A 21,714-nucleotide genomic window follows, 5' to 3' on the forward strand; every position below is an offset into this window, starting at 1 on the left:
TGATACGAGCTGTAATACTACACACCTTGTTAAAAAAAAAAAAAAAATCCCAGATCCCTTGAACCCACTGAAACTGCACTGCCAGTAGATGTGACTGTGTCTTAAGAGAGGAGTGCTGTCCATTAACACTCCAATACATCAGGCTTACTGTCCTGACACTCACTGCTCCTGTGAAGAATTCACTCCGGATCATGGAAATGGAGCAAGCAGCCACGGTAAGATTAATGTTAATGATTATAATAATAATAATAATATAAATTATCTTCAATACATAACATATAATATATTAGTAAATGTCACTTTTAGACAATCTAAAATTTTATATCTCATGCAAAATCACAAAGCTTAAACACAGACAACTAAATAATCGTTCAGACAACCTAATCAGTGTATTAATTTTTTTTTACCTGATTTCATTTTTTAAAAAATATAAACCTATTAAAACAGTCTTAATCACTTGAACATAATTGTACAAACAGTAAATGTAGTGATTCGAGTGCAATAATAGATCATGTACATTTCTGCATATTTACATTGTATGCCTGGCTTAATGCATTAACTAAAATCCTTTATTTTTAAACGGACAGTTATGCTGTTGTTGTTATTGTTATTATTTTCAAAAATAAATTAATCCTAGGCTACGTTTACATTTCACTCAGGTTGTTTTAAAACTAAAACGCACAAATACAAACAGCAATAAACACAACGAAAGTTGATGAGCATTAAAAGGCGATGCAATAATCTAAAATGCCACAAAACTGTCACTGGATGTTTATCGATTATGAGGATATAATCACGGTACTGACTTCTAACAACACAAACACTTTATAAACCATCCAACAAGCACTAAACAACCCATCTGCAACTTCTAAGTGAAGTCAAACTGAGAAGGTCAGTGTATGGAAGGCATAAACGTGAAAACTCACCAAAATAAGTGAATGTATCTCCCTCGCGGATGCAAAGTTTCGCGTGTTTACAAGTCAGTGGTTTAAAAAAGCGCTACAAACAAACGCACAGCACGCGCTGTTGATATTCCTCCGCTCGGAGCCGCGAGACGCTGCTTGTCTTCAGTCAGTGTGCTGCTGTTATTACCGACGCAACAGTATAAAAAAACGCACGAGTAACACCGACTCCTGTTTGAATGCGCTCGCATGACGCGCAACGCGAAGCGGCAGCTTGTTTTTTTGTATCTCGATTCAATGCATCGCAATGTTTCGGCCGAGTTTTTTTGAGGGGGGACTAGCTTATTAGAATGCGAGGGGGCACTTATGCGGACGTGCATGTTGTTATTTTTTGGCGTACTGCGACCCCACGTGACACATGTCCACCTGCCGCGTAAACAATACAGTCATTAGAAGTTTGTTTTGTTTTTCGAGTCACTAATCACTAAGCAGAAGAAACCAAGATCAGTTGGTTAATTTGCTAAAGAGATTAATATAGTCTGAGGAGTAGGAATGTGAAGTCCTGTCATTTATTCTAGATTTTATTTACTAATTTTATTTTTACTTTGTTTAGGCTATATTATTATTATTCGTATTGTCACACTTTAGATTAGGGTCCAATTTTTACTTTTAACTAAATTTTAACTACCACTTTTGCATATAAACTCCTAATTACTGCTTATTAATAATTAGTATGGTAGTTGTTACGTTTAGGTATTGGGTTTAAGGGATGTAGAACATGGTCATGCAGAATAAGTGCTAATAAACAGCCAATATCCTAGTAATATGCATGATAATAAGCAACTAGTTCATAGTGAGAATTGGACTCTAAACTAATGTTACCATTATTATTATTATTATCCAAAAGTGTAATCCATATTCATTTATGTTTGTGATTAAATAAAGTTAATACATATTGTATTATTATGTATTGCACATAAATAACAATAAGCAAACAAACAAACAAAGTCTTCAAAAGTGTAATTTATGGAGGTAAAGTCTATACAATTCTGAGCAATGAGCAGTGTGTTCAGAACAAAAGAACAGAGAATTATAGTTTTTTGTTGTAAAATGTTTTGTGTGCTTATTGTATTAAACAATTTTTATATCATTGCACATGAAATTTATCAACACATGCTAAACAGTTCACACACCCCTGAACCTTGAGATGATCAACAGTAGATCGACAGCATCTGTTCATTTTGATGAGATATTGTTTATATGAGTGATGAACTGCTGGTTTTCAAATCATTTTTGCTTTTGCCCATTTATGTGCTCGAATTACTAAAGCTTCTGAGAATGATGCACATACTGTACGTTCTGCATCACATGTGTACTGTAACTGTGTGCCACTGCCTTGACATTTTCATATGAATAAAACTGGATAAAAAATAAAAGATTTTCAGATTAAAGATTGATAATATCAGAAATCTCTCTTTGTGAATGAATTATCTGTCTCTGTCTGAATTTAATATCTTCATTCTATATTTTGGTTGAAAACACTGGGTGTTTAAAAAAAGGGATCTTAGTACATATTAGATGGCTGGTGATATTTGCATAACATCAAAATAATTTTGATCAAATGCATATTTAAATAAGGAGGCGATGCCGCAGATTTTGACCTGGTTTTATGAGAACATTTTAACACTCCAAAATCCGATAACAATTATCTGTCAGATGTCTGCAAAGGTGTTAAGGATTTTTTTGTTTTGTTCATTGATCAGAGAATTTTGGATGCCTTCTTTTCGCCACGTGCATGCCATTTAAAGAAAAACGTTTAATCAAGAAAATGCTAATATTTCATGGCTTTTATCACAAAGAAATCAAAAACACAAATGTATTTTCTATATCAAATTTAGGAGGGGGAAATCATTTTGAAAAAACTCTGGGATCCTAGCACAAAACATAAGAGTTTGCTGCCACCTACTGGAATGCTTTGGAATCCACATTTGATTGTCAATGAAACGCGAGTGTGCACAGAACTTTGATTAGACACTGCCACCTAGTGGTCAATTGAGTTCATGCACTAAAACACTGAATACCAATGGCCTGCAGCACATTTTTGGAATTCACAACACACAAGGATTTAATCATTGATTAAATACCGGTAATTATACAATTAAAGGAAAAATCCCATAACTAAAATCCACCCAAAAAATTAGCATGATTTTATAAAAAAAATAATGAAGCAAGCAAGCGTAGACACACACACGCATACAAGTGAAATCAATATAAATATCATTCATGAATTGAATCATGAGAACTTGCCCCAACCTGACATATTATCATTATAATATCTGAATATAATTAAATAACAGTGCGGTTTTATTGATTTCACTTGTTTATCCAACATATATATAAATAAAATATCACCATTGCACCAAATATCAGTTTGTTTGGATGACAGAATTCACAAAAATCCAATAAACCAATTTGAAACCAATATAAAAAACCCACAAGCATTTGAAACTCTAGTTATATCGCTCCCGATGTGACAACTAGCCCCAGTCTCAAACGGAAGCATTGTGTTGTTTCGGTACAGATTCACACGTATGATTCATGAGCATTTACCGAAGCTATCTCCAGATTCAGGAGAGTTCAACAGATGACATGGACACATCAAAGTGTCCCACGTCAACCAGACTCTAGTGACCAGGAAGACAAGCATAGTTCACAGCTATTTTTAAGCCTGGCAACCACACAATGTTCAGCTGCAACCTGATGCTCTGTGCCAAGTCACGTTGCGAGCGAGTCTTTCAGGCGGTTAGTGCTGTTACCCCGTCAGCATTACCCAGGCATGTCTGTGGAAGAGCTTGCACCCTCCATGGTCTCCAAAAACATGGAGCCTGACATCTGCAGGGACTGGATGATGAAAAACGAAGAGGAAATCATCAAATTAGAGCGGATTTCAGATGGAAGCTCTGCAGAGGAATCGGAGGAGGAACCCGAGCCCCCACCGGTAGCCGTACGACGAAAGGTGTCGTTTGCGGATGCCTTTGGTCTAGACCTGGTTTCCGTGAAGGAGTACGATAACCGGGATGTATCAAGGCCGGAGGCGGACGGTAGAGAGGGTGAGGAATACTACATCTCATGCCTCTTCACCCTCCCTGTCTTAAACCAGGACATGGAGGTGAGACTTCAGCAGCAGAAGCTGGAGCTGGAGCGCATCGAGCTTCTCCCTGGATCCACCACGATCCGGGGCATCGTCCGCGTTCTTAACCTCTGCTTCCACAAGGCCGTCTACATCCGCGTCTCGCTGGACGGCTGGCAGAGCCACTCCGAGCTGCTGGCCGAGTACGTGCCCGGGTCTAGCGACGGAGAGACGGACTGCTTCTCTTTCCTTCTCGCGCTGACGCCTCCATTCCAGGTCGAAGGGGTTCGGATGGAGTTCTGTCTGCGCTACGAGAGCGATGTCGGAACCTTCTGGGACAACAATGGAGGGACGAACTACATCGTCTTCTGCCACCAAAGACGAAGGAGTGATCAGAGAGAAAAAGAGAAAGAAAGTGAAAGGGAGAAGTTAGTAGAGGAGAGTAACCAGAAAAGCATCAGGAGCTGCCTTAAAGCAATCAGGTAGGGAACACTGTCACTACACTCTAAAAAATGCTGGGTTGTTTCAACCCAAATTTGGGTCAAATATATGGACAAACCCAACCGCTGGGTAAAACATTTAAATAAAAAACTTAACCCAACAGTTGGGTTTGTCCATATTTGACCCAAATTTGAGTTGCAACAACCCAGCATTTTTAGAGTGTAGAATCATCACTTTTACTCATTCTTACAGTCAGGATTTGAACACAGTGCTTATTGGAAGTATTAACCTTTGGTGTGAGACTCACCCCGGACATGAATGACACCTAAAATCATGCAGATTACTGAAGAGTTCAAGAGACTATCATATTCATGTAGATGGTGAAACTATCCAAGAAAAAAAACAGAGACGTCTTACTCTAGGTTTTCCAATCAAGCGCAAAACTTTGTTTTGACTGGAGATGGTATGTTTAAACACATGGCTGGTGTGTGTAATTGAAAACCTGCCGTATATTTACAGCAAAAAGATCTGCACGGAGGCGACACCCGCAGAGGCGAGCGGGGAGATCTCAGGTGGGTTTCTTATGTGGAAATCTGGAAATAGGGTCCTTTGATTCTTCATGAGACTCAGTTTGAGTTTGTTTTCTTTTCCAGAGCAAGTCACACCCAAAACAGAGGAAGAAGCAGGAATCACTCCCTACAAATCCATTAAGGACTGCTGCAAAACTCTGGTATGGTCAATGAGTGTAATGTCAAGGTTCAGAGACAAAGAAGTGCATTTAGTGAAGTGAAGTGAAGTGAAGGCTAAGTATGGTAACCCATGCAAAACACACACACACACACACACTGCAAACCGTGGACACACACACCCAGAGAAGTGGGCAGCTATTCGCTGTGGCGCCCGGGGAGTGATTGGGGGTTTGGTGCCTTGCTCAGGGGCAACTCAGTCGTGGGTATTGAGGGTACATTCACTCCCCCCATAAACCTTTTCTGCCGATATTGAGAATCGAACCCGTGACCTTCGGGTTACAAGTCTGACTCTCTAACCATTAGGCCCGAAAAGGGGCAGTTAGAAAAATGATTTACTCAACTTTGTCATTTTACCTGTATGTTTTTTTCCACAAACAAAAGGAAATCATTATCATTAAATAAAAAAAAGAAGAGTATCCTGGTTTTGTTCTGGCAAAAAACAATGGAAAGATATAAAGGAGTTGGAACAATGTTTTTGGGTGAACTATCCTTTTAACTCTTTCCCCACCATTGACAGAAATTTCCGGCTTTCTGTGTTTTCACTGTTATATGGTAGGGGGCGCTATAAGGCATCTTCTGAAAGAGTCCTGAATCTTCTGATCAAAACAGGCAAAGAAGAAGCAGAAAGAAGCAATATCATATGTAATGCAAAATAACGCCTTAGATATCCATAATAAAGGCTAGATGTCTAACGGCAGAGTCTCTATCGTCATCACGGGCAAGGCTCAAACAAACCATTATGATCATAGATATCCATAATAAAGGCTAGATGTCTAACGGCGGAGTCTCTATCGTCATCACCGGCGGCCATCTTGTCACAGGCAAGCTTTCAGGCGGGCTCTGTGGTCACTTACCTGATGTAAGATGAGTGATCAGCACGAACACAAATACTCTTATCTCATTGAAATCTTGACGGATTTACAAACGGTTTGGTTTCTTACAAACTTTATTGACGTGGCTATAATTCTGGATGATTATTTATTTATACACTTATTATTCATAAGTATGCAGTGTCATAACTACATCTCTGACGTTTATAACAAACCAAACCGTTTGAAAATCGGTAGAAAATTGAGCAAGTTATGGTTATTTCAAAAGTACATGCACCATTAAAACACAATGTTACGAGTGAGCGAGCTGCCTGTGACAAGATGGCCGCCAGGTGCAGACATCGACCTCCATTGGCCAGCAGCGCGGACGAGACATCTAGCCTTTATTATGGATATCTATGAATAACGCGATCATAAACATTAAACAGTAATAGATCAAAACTGCCTAATGTTACTGAATGAACTGTCGACCCACATTCAAGCGTTGATAAAAGAAGAATGCATTAAGCTAGAATAAAACAGGTTTTTTTGTTTAAAAGCAGAGGCTTTGTTCTTTCTTTTGAAATATTGCATGTTCAGATATTCAAAATATTCTGGCGGCCATGAAACTTTTGAAAACACTGGCGTTGGCTGTTAACTTTGGTGGGGGAAAGAGTTAAAAAGTACAACAATGTGTGAACTACAAATTATTAGTCAGGATAAATTTAAATAAATTAACGCCATTTTGCAAAAAATGAAATACCTCTCATTACAAACAAGACATGATAAAGTCAGCAGAAAACCAAAACATTTTCCTCCACGTTGTGTCTTTTTTGACAGGTGGATCGTCGTAGGAAACGTCAAGCTGCTCGTTTGGCACACGTGCAAGACTACTTCGCTCAGAAAGCAATGGAAACCCAGAATAGATGTAATTCCAACACAAATGAAAGTACCATGTCCATCCCAAGGCTTGGTATGCCAAGTAGAACTGACCTGCCGGTTGTCCACAGCCGGCAAGGACACGGTATGGACACGCCACCTATACTAATGTACCACCAGATCCCTTTACTTTCTCTGGATTGGGGCAGTACAACGACATCAACAACAACGACAACAACAACAACAACAACCACCCCTCCCCATGCAAACCCTCCTGATGCCTACAGTGAAACAGGCTGGCAAGTTGAAGATCACGTAGCAAAATCGACTTCTGACATCTGGAAAGCTTTTCTTAACAGCACTGACACAACACACACTCACAGTGATATACAGGAACAAACGTGTCCTCCTACAGAGACACTTTGCCAATCAGAAGTTTTAGACTCAAGGGACAAAGTCGTAACTTCATTGGAGGACAAGGGAGCTGAGAAAGACAACAATCATGGGTCTGGTGACATGACAGCAATGGAAATTGTAAGATGTGATCCCACAGAGCAATCAAAAGGTCCTTCTAGAGATCAGGTTTGGGGTTACCAGCTAGTGAAAGAGCCAAGGCTCACTAGAGTACCATGTTCTGCTCTGGGATCGGAGCCAGAGAGGGTGGGAAGAGAGTTTGAGGCATCTCGTGACCGCCAGGCCTCACATCATGAGCACACAAGGGGATCTTTGAGTCAAGACACGACCAAGGCAAGCTCGGGGGACGAAACTCGAACCGCACATGACACCGAGACTCAGAATTCAGAAGCCGGAGATGGAATCTCACCTGAAGAATGCACAGGCAGCTTCGACACCTCAAAGGTTAAAGAAAACACACACAGAGCGGTCAAAGACACCCTGACATTTACGGGTATCAGGGACGTGTCGCTCACAAATAGACAGGCCGAGGGATCTTCTTCAGAAAGGAAAGATATAAATAAAGATGATAGCGAGGAGCAGGTGGAAATGAGAGAGTTTTATAGAGAAGTACATGAAGAGGAGACGGAAAGCAGTGGAAAAGGACGAGATGAAACAACTAGGGATCACAGCGCAGAAACACGGAGCGTTTCATCGTGCGCGAGCGAGGCGTTTAATGAGAGCGAATTATGCATGTCGAACAAGAATCTTAACAAAGACCATTCAGAGCTACTGAAAATCGAAGAGAGAAGGTTTGAGGGAAACGAAGGACTTAAAATGAAGGAGCAACTGAATGAGACGACTGCTCAAGAAGGCGAAAGCGCTGAAAAACGTTCGGAAACCAAACGAGAGCTTGTAGAGGACTCCAGAGCGGTGGGGGACAGTTGCACAGATGGAGAAGAGAAAGAGTTTGAGTTACTCCAGGCGACCCATCCAGCAGTTACTGACCCATCCAAGCACCTCCTTCAGACAACATCTGCAAAGAAAAGTGAGGTCACTTCTCCAGAAGAGGACTTTGAGCTTGGGAAGACTCTCGGAAACTTTCAAGAACCCCAGCGACCGAACCGAGAGGGTGAACACCGCACGCCATTACCCAGCATGCACTTGTGCAGCAACAGGATGTTGTCATGGTGGAGGGAGTTCTGCTCCATGGGTCACATGACCAAGGCTCTCGTGTACGCTATTCTGTTCGTGATCTTCATAACGGCGTATCTGTACGACCTGCCGACCTGGCTTGGACTATCGGTTTTCTCTGTGCTGGTTGTGCAGCCAGGGCACGAAACAGCGTCTGGATGTGGCTGTTGATGTGGACTGAGATCAGGCAGGAAGTTCTTGTCAAATGATGTGCGTTTCTTAAACGAGAAGTGACATGAAGTGATGCTACGAGCCAAGCTTTGTTTTTCATTGAAAATATCCTTAAAAAGTCCTTAAAGGAAGATATATTTAAGCTGCTTGACAAGAAACAGCACACGGAGATATGAAGACTTGTTTTGATTTTCATATGTTGTATCTTGTGTAAGTGTAAAAAAGATCTTCCAAAGACAACAACAACAAAGAAAAACACTCATATAATGTCTCTTAATGCCTCATGTATTGTTGCTTCTCAGATTGATCTTGTTTCAAGGATTTTAGATATTTTAGAATTAAAATTACATAACATAATAACAATTACATTACATTAATTTAAATTGATGAACCTACCAAAGTGAAAAAAAAAAACGTATTCCAAAATGTATTTAAAATACGTTTATTTCATACTAAGTACAAATCCATTAACATTTACTGACCTATCGCTTGAGACTTACTGATATAAATATTACAATTAAACTTTATTTGGAGTACTTCTTTATTGCACAATGCACATTTTTATATATTAGGCCTAGAATGTGTTTTGATATCACTATTAGTAAGGATAGTATGATCTCTGTATAATATCAGTCTTTAAATGCAAGATATTTAAAGTGTACCTGAAGTATACTAGCAATAGTTCCACTTTAGCATAATCAAATTTACTAAAGTATATCTTTAGTTGGACCTCAGCACTATTTCTGGATAACTAAAGTGCATTAAGTACAAAATTAGTTCCAATTTAGCAGACTTTTTTGTTTAAGTACAATTTAGTATACCGAAAGTACAATTGCAGGGTATTTATAATATGTACGTACATAAGTATGTAAATGTATTTGTAGTATACTTAGCATAAAATAAACATATTTCAAATACATTTTGGTACATTTATTGTTCACTAGGGTAAGCAGAGTTTATAGCTGTATACAAAATGTTAACAATTTTAAGTGTCTGGATCAAAAAGGTTTGAAGATCATGAGGAACATATATTTAGTTTGGTGTGTCCAAAATTTTGACTGGTACTGTACCTTTATGAAATGTTTCACTGGGGTTATACAAAGGCGTATCAAATGCGCTATGTAGCCCGTGAGGACACAGAGGGCATTTCATGTCTCTTTAGGGATGTGTGTGACAGACGTGACATTTCCTACAAATCCCACAATGTCTCTGTTCCCATAAGACAGGAGAGAGTATGAGGCAGAGGCTGGAAAAGGGACAGGGTTTCTAGACCCTCTGATATGTGAACATAGCTCTAGGTAATTCATACATACCAGTTAAACACATACTTTATGGACAAGTGAAAATTCCCATCATTTACACACCCTTATGTCAGAACACAAAATTAGTTTCCCATGCAATTACAGTGAATGGATACTCAATCTTTAAAACACCGGTATCATAAAAGTAGTCCATATGTCAAAAAGGCACAATCTATAATAAGAGTAGTTTACATACACGCATGGTGTGTTGGGTCAAAAGTATGACATGATTTTTAAGCCTTGTTGAACTGGATTATGGGTGTTTAGTCAGTAAGATGCATGACTGTGAGCTGAAATGCGACACAAAGTAGTGCAATTTCCCAATGTGTGTGTGTGTGTGTGTGTCTGCGGTCATATGATCCAGTCATTATGACTCTGACCTTTCAGCGTCTGGCTGCTCACCTCACATTCACTGGAGCCGTTCATCTGTAAAGAAAAAGCACACATTCATAGTTTTACTGTTATTAATACCTGTATTCACAACAATATTTACACCATGTAACCATTCTAAGAAACATTAAAATCCCCAAAAGTAGGAAGCTAAGTATTATCTTTTTATTTATTCACACATTAAGTGACAAAGGTTGAAAATATTACACTGGAATATTCATTTTATGAAAGCTTACACTGCTAAAAGACTATCCACATTGGACCATGCTGGTTAGAACTGGTCTTGTGACTGGAAGACCAGAAAAATGATATTGTATTACATCTAAGGAAGTTTAAAGGTCATCTAAACCTCTCAGATGTGTATTTAAACTTGTCTGCTAATAATGTCATAAAAGGCACTTTTACATGCTGGTCTTTTATGCAATTTCACGTAGGCCTATTTGAATAGCATACAGTGTGTGCAGATGATCCAGGCATTCACACATGGTATTTTGTGTTGGTCTGCAGGAGAAATGCTGAAATTAAAATGAAAGCAAATGAAAAATACTGAGGTCAAATTCAAATAAAAACACTGCCATAAAAACAACTCAATGAATAAATAATAGGCACCGAAAGCAAATATTCCAGGGCACTTACAGTTACTCATAACAAAACCAAGTACCAATTTGCACCATCTGGCATTTGTGGTTTTATTATGCATGTATGTGCTGAGCAACTTCATGACAAACAGACATAGGTTTGTTGATTATTACAGCACGTCTTTCCTGTGCATTTACATTGCGTTCAGCAGTTTGTAATTGAAGTGACTCAGGAGGAACATGATATTCCCAAACCCGTTCCCAGATGAAAGACACAAGGGCCAAGAGCTAAAATGTCACAACGGTCACATGAGGGATTTTTTCGAAGGCGTGAACACTTCAGATGTTTCATGCATGCTTGCTTTGCGTTTAATTATGTGCTGCATGTTGGCACCCTTTCTTTTTTTCTTAAAGGAACACTCCGACTTTTTGGGACTTTAGCCTATTCACCTTATCCCCCAGAGTTAGATAAGTCCATACATACCTTTTTCATCTCCGTGCGTGCTATAAATCTCTTTGACGCACCCACCGCTAGCCTAGCTTAGCACAAATACTGGATGTAAATGGTTGCAGCTAGCATACTAATCCAAATAAGTGACAAAATAACACAAACATTTTCCTATTTACATGTTGTGATTTGTATAGTCACAGAGTGTACAAAAAACAAAGTCACATGAGACACAGACATATTTTAACCGTATAAACACTGGGAACTATATTCTCTGAAGGCGAAGCACTGCTACTTGGGCGGAGTGATAACCGCAGCACCTGAGACGATCACACGCGATCACAACATTTAAACTATGCATTTAAATAGGAAAATGTTTGTGTTATTTTGTCACTTATTTGGATTAGTATGCTAGCTGCAACCATCTACATCCGGTCTTTGTGCTAAGCTAGGCTAGCGGTGGGTGCGTCAAACAGACTTATAGCACGCACGGAGATGAAAAAGGTATGTATGGACTTATCTAAGTGTTCCTTTAAAGCTGATCAGTCTAAACATTTCTGGGTTTCAAAAAACACAGTACACTGCCAGATTTTGCATCTGCCCATATCAAAATTAGTTAAATGTAATTGTAAAATAATCAATTAATTGTAAAAAATTTGTTTTTTATTAATACTTCATTTTTATTTATATATTAATTTTATTTATATTCTATAATTTTTATTCATTTATATTTCAGTTTTTTAAAAACTTGTTATTTATATTTTATTTGAATATTCATTTATAAATCAGTTTTAGTTTTTGTATTGTATTTTTGTTTTGTTTTGGAATGGAATAGAATGGAGCCACTAGATGGAGCCACAACAGCAATTTTACTCCTTACAGCTCAAACAGGAATAAAGCAGTCTGGAGGGAGTGTACTGACAGATTGTGGTGGGTCAAACACTCAAACAGCAATAGAAGCCAACGAAATATGTTGCTGCCATGTAGAAAATTGTAATACACACAAATATTGATTGAATATGTTTGTTTTGGGGACTGAAGGGCTAGCATTAGCTCCCAGCTAAAACAGAGCAGGCTACCAGACACACGATGGCAGCATGTACAGTACCATCGAGATCTGCCTCGCTTTCTCATACACCCACACATATAAAACACATAAAACACACAACACAGTCATCCGTCTTCTCGCATGTCCGAGCACAGAATCTGGGTTACATCCTGGGTATCCCAGGAGGCCAAGTGCTCATACATCATTATTGAAACATCCAAGCACACAAGGACAGATCACACATACATCCAACGCTCTCTAATCTTTCTCTCTCCCCCTCTGGGTTTCGTGTGGGCTTGCCAAGTTACCTCATCCCGCCCTGTACACATTTATATAGTGCTGTGTATGTTACCAACAGAATGTATAGCGGTGTTCTGCAAACTCTACAGAAATTGCGTAAACTGCAGAAGCAATCAAGTTAAATGACTGTTGTCCTTTCAAGCTAAATTCACATGCAGCCTAATAATCCATTTAATAATTTGAAAAATTGTGCTATCAGACTGAAAAGCCTTCATGTGGTTTGAGCAGATCATAACTGCCCAAAAAACCCTCTAACATCACCCAATCAGTATAAGATCAGCAAATCATCTTAGGCTAGTTTAAGAGGGTTATGGATCCAACTAAATTGATTTAATCAAGCTTAATCTGATTGAAATATAAGGTGTTGCAGATCTTAAAATAATCTGAAAAAAAAAACACATCTTAAACCATGCAGCCTAAATTTCTTTGCAAGTCTTAGCTGGTCTCCAAGGTTTTAGAGAGGAGACCAGATGAATGACCATCATAAACCAGATAAAACCAGCAGCCCATCTTAGGCTGGTTTTAAGATCTTTTTTTTTTTTACATCTTAACATCTCTAGATTATGAAATGCAGTTGGATTAAATTGATAGAGATGTTGCAGATCTTAACAGAGCCTGAGGAAATCCAGCCTAAACCGATTGCTGGTCTTGGCGGTTCTTCTAGCCTGGTCATACCCATCTGTAGGCAGGTTTTAGAGATGTTTGCAGCACTTTTCAGATGGTCAGACTGGGAAAACCAGATTGACGACCAGTTAAGACCAACATAAAACAGCAAAGACCAGAAGATCATCTTAGGCTGGTTTGGCATGGCATTTTCAGCCAGCTAAACCTTAAAATCTCTGCTAACACTTTTACCATAATGTCGACCCTAAAGGCGCTTTTCCACGGCACGGCTCGGTTCGCTTTTCCACTGACATCATCGTAAATGGGACACAACGAACGCACAACACCGGAGCAATGGAGCATATTATCGACGGAATGCTGTTTTTGATTCTCGGCATGTGGATGTTTTCCACTGCAAAATGAAGAAGTTTGTTTGTTCGAGTTTGATGTCTCGTGCCGCAAATCCAATGGCGCTGGCAGTGACAATTCGCTCTGACTAATCAGGGATTTGCAGTGTTTACATGTCACAGTTTAGTATCGGGACGGCTCACTTGGAACCTCAACCGAGGTAGTACTATTTAAGAGAGCCTTACCTATAAATGTCACTTTTTGCATGGGCCATGCATTTTGTTCAGAATACACATGACCCAAATCAAAACGTACATGGTCATTATAACATAAAGTTATAAAATAATAGATTTGCAATCTGCATTAGACTTATTAGACTGATTATATACACACATTTAAATTCCTCTCATAATGTTTCTTACCCGTGAAAGTCACTATTCGATCTGTGCTATCAGTCAGTCAACTGAAGGTTATCTATCACCTAATGCGGATCCAAAGCCATGTCTTCGAGGTCAGAGCTGGGAATGAATAGAGGACAAAAAAAGAGATTGTGAAGGAGGAGAAGTGTTGTAGGTGTTTGGAAGTGTGCCCGTGGACCCCTAGGGGCCTCTGTGGTGCCCTGGTGGCAACGTCTCCACTGGATGAATCACAATGAGGTGTCGGCTTGTGCTACATCTCGGGCCCTCAATGCAAGAAGACAGGTTGCTCTTGAGACAACGTCCCACGGGAAATAGGGGTTGACCCGGGCTTCTCTCTCTCTCTTTCACACACACACACACACACACACACACACACACACACACACACACACACACACACACACACACACACACACACACACACACACACACACACACACACACACACACACACACACACACACACACGCACACACGCGCTTCTGTGCCGCAGTTTGTCACAGGGCCAGTTCGGACGGCCACTTGGCCTGAGCCAATCACTTCAGTTTGTTTTTGCTGTAAGTAGTCATTACAACAGAGGCTATACGGATAAGTGCCAAGACAAATTAAATGTTAGCATAGCGTATGAGCTGTGGAATAGCAGTTGATGCATAAGGTTCTTTTGGACATGTAGCAATAATACTGCCTTTACGTGCTATCAGAGTTTCGAGTTGGGCGGGCTGTGAACTTTAAACATGGTGGAGAGGAGAACGACTGCTAGTCTTTATTTGCTTTTTTTCCCCACGATGGCGACATCGTATCGTTTCGTCGTTAAAGTAGTGCATATTTACATACATGAATAACCATTTGAAGCATATTTTATGTTTCATACACAGTGCAAATAGCCTGCATTTGACCGAAATTCCTTGATGGCAAGGTGAATGTTTAAATGGTTGTCAATGAATGGGACACTAAATATCATTTTGGCTTTAAAGGGATAGTTCACCCAAAAATATAATTTACTCACCCTAAAGTTGTTCCAAACCTGTATGAGTTTCTTTCTTCTGTTGAACACAAAAGAAGATATTTTAAAGAAAGTTGTTGACAGTAACCACTGACTTCCATAATATTGTTTTCAATGGCTACGGTCAACTGTCTGGTTTCCAACATTCTTTAAAATATCTTCTTTTGTGTTCAACAGAAGAAAGAAATTCATACAGGTTTGGAACAACTTGAGTTATGACGAGAACATTTTCATTTTTGGGTGAACTATATCCCTTTAATAAGATTTTCCCAATAAATAAAGGCAAGAATAAACCTGGTGTCCTCCATGATTCCTGTTCTTTCTGACAACAAAGTACTTGAATGCAACAAGCTCGTAACCTCAAATTCAGAAGTGGGAAGTAGGAAGTTTCCGATAGCACGAGAAGGCAGCATAGCATGTTGTTTTTTACATTTACCATGGTATTCGAAAAAGTACTTTTTTATAAGGAAAAATATCTATCTGTGGTGCTCATACAGGCAATGTTATTTAGAATCCGACATTTCCTCAATCCCACTCCCCAACATTTCATGTAATTTCTTTTTCCGTAAGTTTCTGTCCTACCCATAATGTCCATTATTATTAGGTATTGGTATAGGACAAAGTTATTTGTGATAAATAATAATTGTTGTTTTTGTTAATGTAATTGTTGTTATTAATAATAGTTTATTATTATTATTACTTGCTTATTTCCAAGAAACAAAAAGGATAAAATATTTATTTATATATTAACATCAGACCAGATATGTTCTTAACGTAAACAGACAATTGACTTGATGCATCACGCCTGGTTCAACATGTGAGAACATTACCATGTAGTGTGTGTTTTATAAACGAACTGCAAGACTCTGAGAGAGAGAGAGGTGAAAACTGGATGATTCATCCCAACTGTTCTGAAAGAGAGAGTTTTACTCCCACGCTACTCTGAATGTTCTGTCTCATTCTCTTTCTCTCCTTCACACACACTGAGATTGTGAATGTCAGATGAGTACGTCTCTGTGTGTCATGCTCTTTTATTCCCAAACTCTTTCTGTTACACACTCACTCTCTCACTTTCTTCCTGTTCCTCAATAACGATGTTTTATTCTATATACAGTACTCAATGCCACATGATTACACATAATTGGAATACATAATCAATGCGAAACTTTAACAAAGAGAACTGTAATGGTACCATGGTACAGTGATGGTATGATACTTTGTTATATACAGTAGTAATAATTACCATATTCAAATACCAAGGTACCATGTAAAAAAAAACATTGTAATTATATGGTACTTTGATGTTTGCTATACTAAATGATTAACATAATCACATGATATTTACAAATAATAATACTAGGGTATGGGTCACCGTGATTTTGCCAAGTAAGACATGGTCCTGGATCAACATTCCTGTCCCAAAATGTAGTCCTTACCCAATCCCAACCCCTAAACCTAACCCTACCCATAACTTTTCCCTAAAATCAGAGGGTAATGAAAGGTGAATAACACTGATGTTTGAGTACTTCACCCTGGTTCTAAGCCTAAACTTGACATAAACTGTAAACTTGTTCCTCAAATCTGATTGGTTGATTGGAAAGTTGATCCAGGATCAACAACGATGTTGATGCAGGAACATGTGGTACTTGGTGAAATCACGTTCACCCTAGGGGTCGACCATAGTATACAAAAACACAGCAATGTCTTGGTACAAGGACACAGTTTATTTACTATTAATTATTATATTAAATAGTTATTGGTGGTTGCTGGTACCCTTACAAAAAGGTACTATGTTGATAGCATTGTTTTCATTCTACTCTATCAGTAATAATACATTATCATTATTTTATGGGTATGGCAAAAAGTTATTGGTGGTTATTGGTACCCTTACATACAATTCTATGGTGATACATTGTTTACATGGTGCTTCCAAGAATATTACCATATCCAGGAAAAACAAACAAACATGGTATTATCATAGCAACAATAATAAAAATGCCATGGTAATACCACATTACCTTTTGGCACTTTTATTGTTAGTGAAAGCAGAAGAGTTCTGTAGTGATATACGGCATAGGGTCACACTTCTACACACACACTGACACACATCCTAAGGAGCTAAAGAAGACGGCAAATGGATTGAGGAAGTGTCTCCTCCGTCCACTGGATTGTGTGCACGAGCCTCAGAGCTTTCAATCACCTGCTCCTGGTCCAACTCAAAGCTCGGCTCCACAGCCATCGAATCACGCTTTATTATCGCTCCCTGTCCAACACATGAGCCTCAACATGACATCCATCTCCTCCACTGCAGTGTTCACTGCCTGACAAGTGCTCAGACTAGGCGTAAACACAACCTCTGCCATCAGTTCCATTGCTGAAGGCAAAAACGGTGGCACAGATGCTTGGCTCCGAGTCCAGTCTGAAATAAAGGGACCAGCGAGTTGCTTGTGTGTGGAGATGAAGAGGAGGTGTGTTGGATAATGATGGCTAGTTCGTGATGGGTATATTTGGTGTGGAGTGTAGGTGGAAACACAGAACCTGGTGGGCAAATAAACTGAGACATATATTGAAGAGACGTCTGGGGAGATTCTATTAAAACTGGCTTTATTCCAATACCTACAGGAATAGAGAATATTTAGGTAGCATTCAGCATTGGAATGGAGTTGACTGCGAAAAGTCACCATATTTATTCAGGTTTAAAAAGCCACACACACACACACACACGGTATAATGATGAAGTGCAGAGATGCGATGTCTGACATATTATTCTTGTGCATTTTGTCCCCACAGCCGTCAACGACTGTCTGTTCGCACAAAAGCAGAGAATAAGGCTTTGGGCGATCTCAAAACGCCTGGCTTCCTCTTTTGATGCGCACACATCCTCCGTCCCATACAGCGTAGAGAGCGTCGCCAGTGATTCACATGGGGTCACATCACAGGGTTCTGCAGCTGCATATGTTTCCGCCACACGCAATAGAGAGATCAGACCGTGAGGGTATTTCAGTTCAACATCTAACGGTGGAATACTAAAAACTTCAGGACAACATTTCTGTTCCACTGGTGACCAGTGTGTAACACTGAGGGTTGTCCTGCTCTGTGCGGTCTTGTAAACAAGCTGATATTGCTGACGGTTACATCAGCAATGGTAATTAATGTCGATGACAACATATAGCCTACAACATTTCCTCCTTTCTGACTATAGGCTGCCAAAACATGTCGGTTTAAATCAAGTTTTAGTCCTCCAAACAATAAATGTTGCTGGTTTATTTTCTCTACAGAGGTTTTCTACGTCACTATATACATTAGCTTGCTTGATAGTATCACTATGTTACTTTGATGTATACTATGGTACTGAAAATGATTTCAACAACAAAAAAAAAAGTACCACCTTAGAACCGTCATGGTATTTTATATATATTAGGGGTGTAACAATACCACCATGTCACGATTCGATACATATCACGATACTGAACTCCCGATGCGATATTATTGAGATACTCCAAGACAAATGATAAAAGGTTAACAATTTTTTCTTACTGTTGATTACAATGCTAAATCGGATATTACATTGGGGCTGGAAATGAATAGGCTTGAACTTGGTGCTGATAACCCAATGCACAGGACAATAGTGACACCAGAATACAAATATTCATGATTCTGAAGCTGAAAATACAGAATTATTATAGACGAATATGCTTGCACTCTGTGACTGACTAGATATATTTAAAATAATGTAGGCCACGTTTTACTGGTAACATCAGACATTTGGCATTATCAGGACCCACACATATTCGCCCATTGCATTATTATACATTACATTCAACATTATAAATATAAGTTTAATGTATTACCGACACTAAAACTGAAAACTTGATTTTTTCTTCTCACACAGTAATTTTATTTTGGGTGAACTATACACAATATATATCGTCACTATCCATGATACATATCGTTACATTTTTGTATTGCGATCACAATATATCGTTACACCCCTAATACACACACACACACACACACACACACACACACACACACACACACACACACACACACACACACACACACACACACACACACACACACACACACACACACACACACACACACACACACACACACACACACACACAGGGGAAGCATTCTGTAACGCGGTATAAGACATGGTACCACTTCAGTACTTTTTTTGTGAGGGTGATGACAATTCAAACCTCACAGAGCAGAAGCACAAGTAAAATTGTGTGAATGAGTGATCTCATATTTTTTAAAAAAGAAGAAAAAAAATAACACCAGTCTTTTCACCCAGCAAGTCATTGAATGGAAGCAGGGAGGTGAGGAAACAAGGCACTTTGCAGAGGATGTGAAACAAAGTCGACAGCCCTGACTTTCACCTCTGCAAACGCTGGCAGCTCACACTCCTCCTCCTCTGAGGTGCTCACACACACTTGAAAGCAGCTTCCACTGTAGTCACAAATTACACCTGAAAAAAAAAAGAAGCCTGGCCTTGATTACTAAAACCAGTGGGCTTGTTTTTATTGCTCTGGTGGAGGTTTTATGCTTGCTATGCACGAGGAGGAAAAACGTACATTTCCTTGCATGGCTTTTCACAGAGATTGATTTTACCTTGAGTGGCATGCTAGACAAACAGCACCTCGGCCTGCAGCTGTCAGCTCATGAGAATTACTGCCTTCAGCTCATGAGAATTACTGCCTTCAGCTCATGAGGCTTATGTATGCGTGTATGTCTGCTTAAAAAATATATTGTACCACTCTAAGGTGTTTAGCTGGTTGGCTTTAAAACCAGCCAACATATCAGCCTGATCAGGTTTGGAAGTTATTTCAATGTTTTCCAAGTGAGGGAATATCTTTATTCTAAACCTTAAGCTGTCTGTGTACTCCATACATAGACAACACATGTAATGGAGCATGCTAATGAAAATGTAATCTCAAAAATGGCTGCTTTAAGATGTTCTCAAGGGCTGCAACTCTGTTTTTGGTCATACTTAAAGGGCACAAGAACTCAAAAATAATTCCAACAGAATCTGACATTAGCATTTTGCTAAGCTAACGACCTGATATTCTAATATACATGACACAATCTCTTCTGTTCATCACAATGCATTCTTCTGGGAATCTCTGGAAAGGACACATGAAATACTGCCATTATTTTTTATAAATAAAACTACTTTCCCCAAAATTACTTTCATTGTAAAAAACGGAGAGAGGGTGATCAGGACCTTTTGTTTATCAATAATAAAAAAAAATGGACATAAAAATACCCGAAACAATAGTAAATTATGCAGTTTTCGGTACAAACAAACATATGCAAATACAATTAACGGCAAACTGCAACATTGACCAATCAAAATCAAGTATTACAGCATAAAGGTGCCATCACATTTACCATTGTTCAGCAAATTTTCTTGGGCTAAATCGAGTTATTTCAATAGCAATCCACACAATAAAGAATTTCGCTTTAGGGTGAAAGATTTCCTCACACAGATTGGTTGTGCAAATTCCCCACGTTGACCAACCGAAAGCTGCTTGGTTTGAAAAGTGACTTCTATGCTTCATACATTGCTACACTATTGACAAAGGTGCTGAAAAATTATATCACCACACCTTAAGGCAAGACAACTTTACTACCTATACGCATTTCCATCAGGTGCGCACCTGTGATTCCTGGATGTACAGCAAGCTTTGGAACAGAGCTACAGTATGTGGTCTCTTTCTGCATAGAAACACTTACTTACACTCAGTCACACACGCCAGCACAAGTGCACCTCAGGCCATTTGTGCTTTTCTTAAGTGAAATGGGTCACTAGACTCCATATGGGCAGGTAATGATGGCAGAGATGGAAGTCGTCAAATCTGGTGGTTTTCACAGCTGTCAGAGAGCTATAGGAGCCATCACACATCACGACTCCATGGCCTATGCCTGGCATAAAAGTACGAGGGGGCGGAAAAGCTCCCTTCCAGACCTGATAGGTTGCCATAGCGACTGTCTTTGCATTGAATCAATATAGGCATCTAAAAACAGCCATGCATTTCAGCTGTAGCATAGAAAAAAGAAGAAAAGGAAAAAAAAAAAAAACAGATGAAACATGCCAGCCTGCCCAAGACAAATTCTGCTTGATTTGTAAATATGGATACTGTTTGCATTTGAATAATTCCCATTTGGTTTGGTCTGCTTGTGTTTGGGAGGACAAAACAGGTTTTTCTTGGCTCTGTGCCGCCTGTAGAGGTTAGCCGAGTCCTGGCAAACAACAAAATCAATTAGTCTTCAGCTCTCTGTAGCATTACAGTGTTTTACATTGACGCACACAAAATATGCATGCTACATGTAGACAACCAGATGTGTTTCCATATACATGCAGTGCCATCATGCAATGGCAGAGTCCCACATATGCATGTGGATAATTACAAAGCTGGGAAACTCCTCATGTGATACCAGGAGTGCATCAAGCTAGGCAAAATCAGGTTGGTGTCGACGTTACCAACCAACCTGATCAGGGGAAACACAGGCTTTCAGTCATTACCAAAATGACCAACATTAACACATGACCAGATTTGCCATGAAGACGGATTGGTTTGTGTTTGATGTGTGTGAAA

At 39.3% G+C, this 21,714-nt stretch overlaps 2 protein-coding genes across 4 annotated transcripts in view; one reads left to right on the top strand and one right to left on the bottom strand.

The window, feature by feature from the left end:
* foxp2 (forkhead box P2) overlaps nucleotides 1–1,224 on the bottom strand; it is a 104,617-nt gene extending 103,393 nt beyond the window's left edge. Inside the window, exon 1 of one of the 3 annotated variants that reach the window (XM_056245253.1) lies at nucleotides 927–1,224. The gene's annotated coding sequence lies outside the window, so the exon portion shown is untranslated. The remainder of the gene's footprint in view (nucleotides 1–926) is intronic. The other 2 variants (XM_056245257.1, XM_056245258.1) reach the window with 2 other exon arrangements.
* Nucleotides 1,225–3,509: 2,285 nt separating this feature from the next.
* ppp1r3aa (protein phosphatase 1, regulatory subunit 3Aa) lies at nucleotides 3,510–8,668 on the top strand. The gene is made up of 4 exons (XM_056245398.1): nucleotides 3,510–4,514; nucleotides 4,993–5,045; nucleotides 5,127–5,203; nucleotides 6,872–8,668. The coding sequence occupies exons 1-4, from the start codon at nucleotides 3,739–3,741 to the stop codon at nucleotides 8,666–8,668; spliced, it is 2,703 nt and encodes a 900-aa protein (XP_056101373.1). The 5' UTR covers nucleotides 3,510–3,738.
* The last annotated feature ends 13,046 nt before the right edge of the window (nucleotides 8,669–21,714 follow it).

This window comes from Rhinichthys klamathensis, unplaced genomic scaffold (assembly GCF_029890125.1).
Source record: "Rhinichthys klamathensis goyatoka isolate OS25496 unplaced genomic scaffold, OSU_Roscu_1.1 h1tg000029l_1, whole genome shotgun sequence".
Lineage (NCBI taxonomy): Eukaryota > Metazoa > Chordata > Actinopteri > Cypriniformes > Leuciscidae > Rhinichthys > Rhinichthys klamathensis.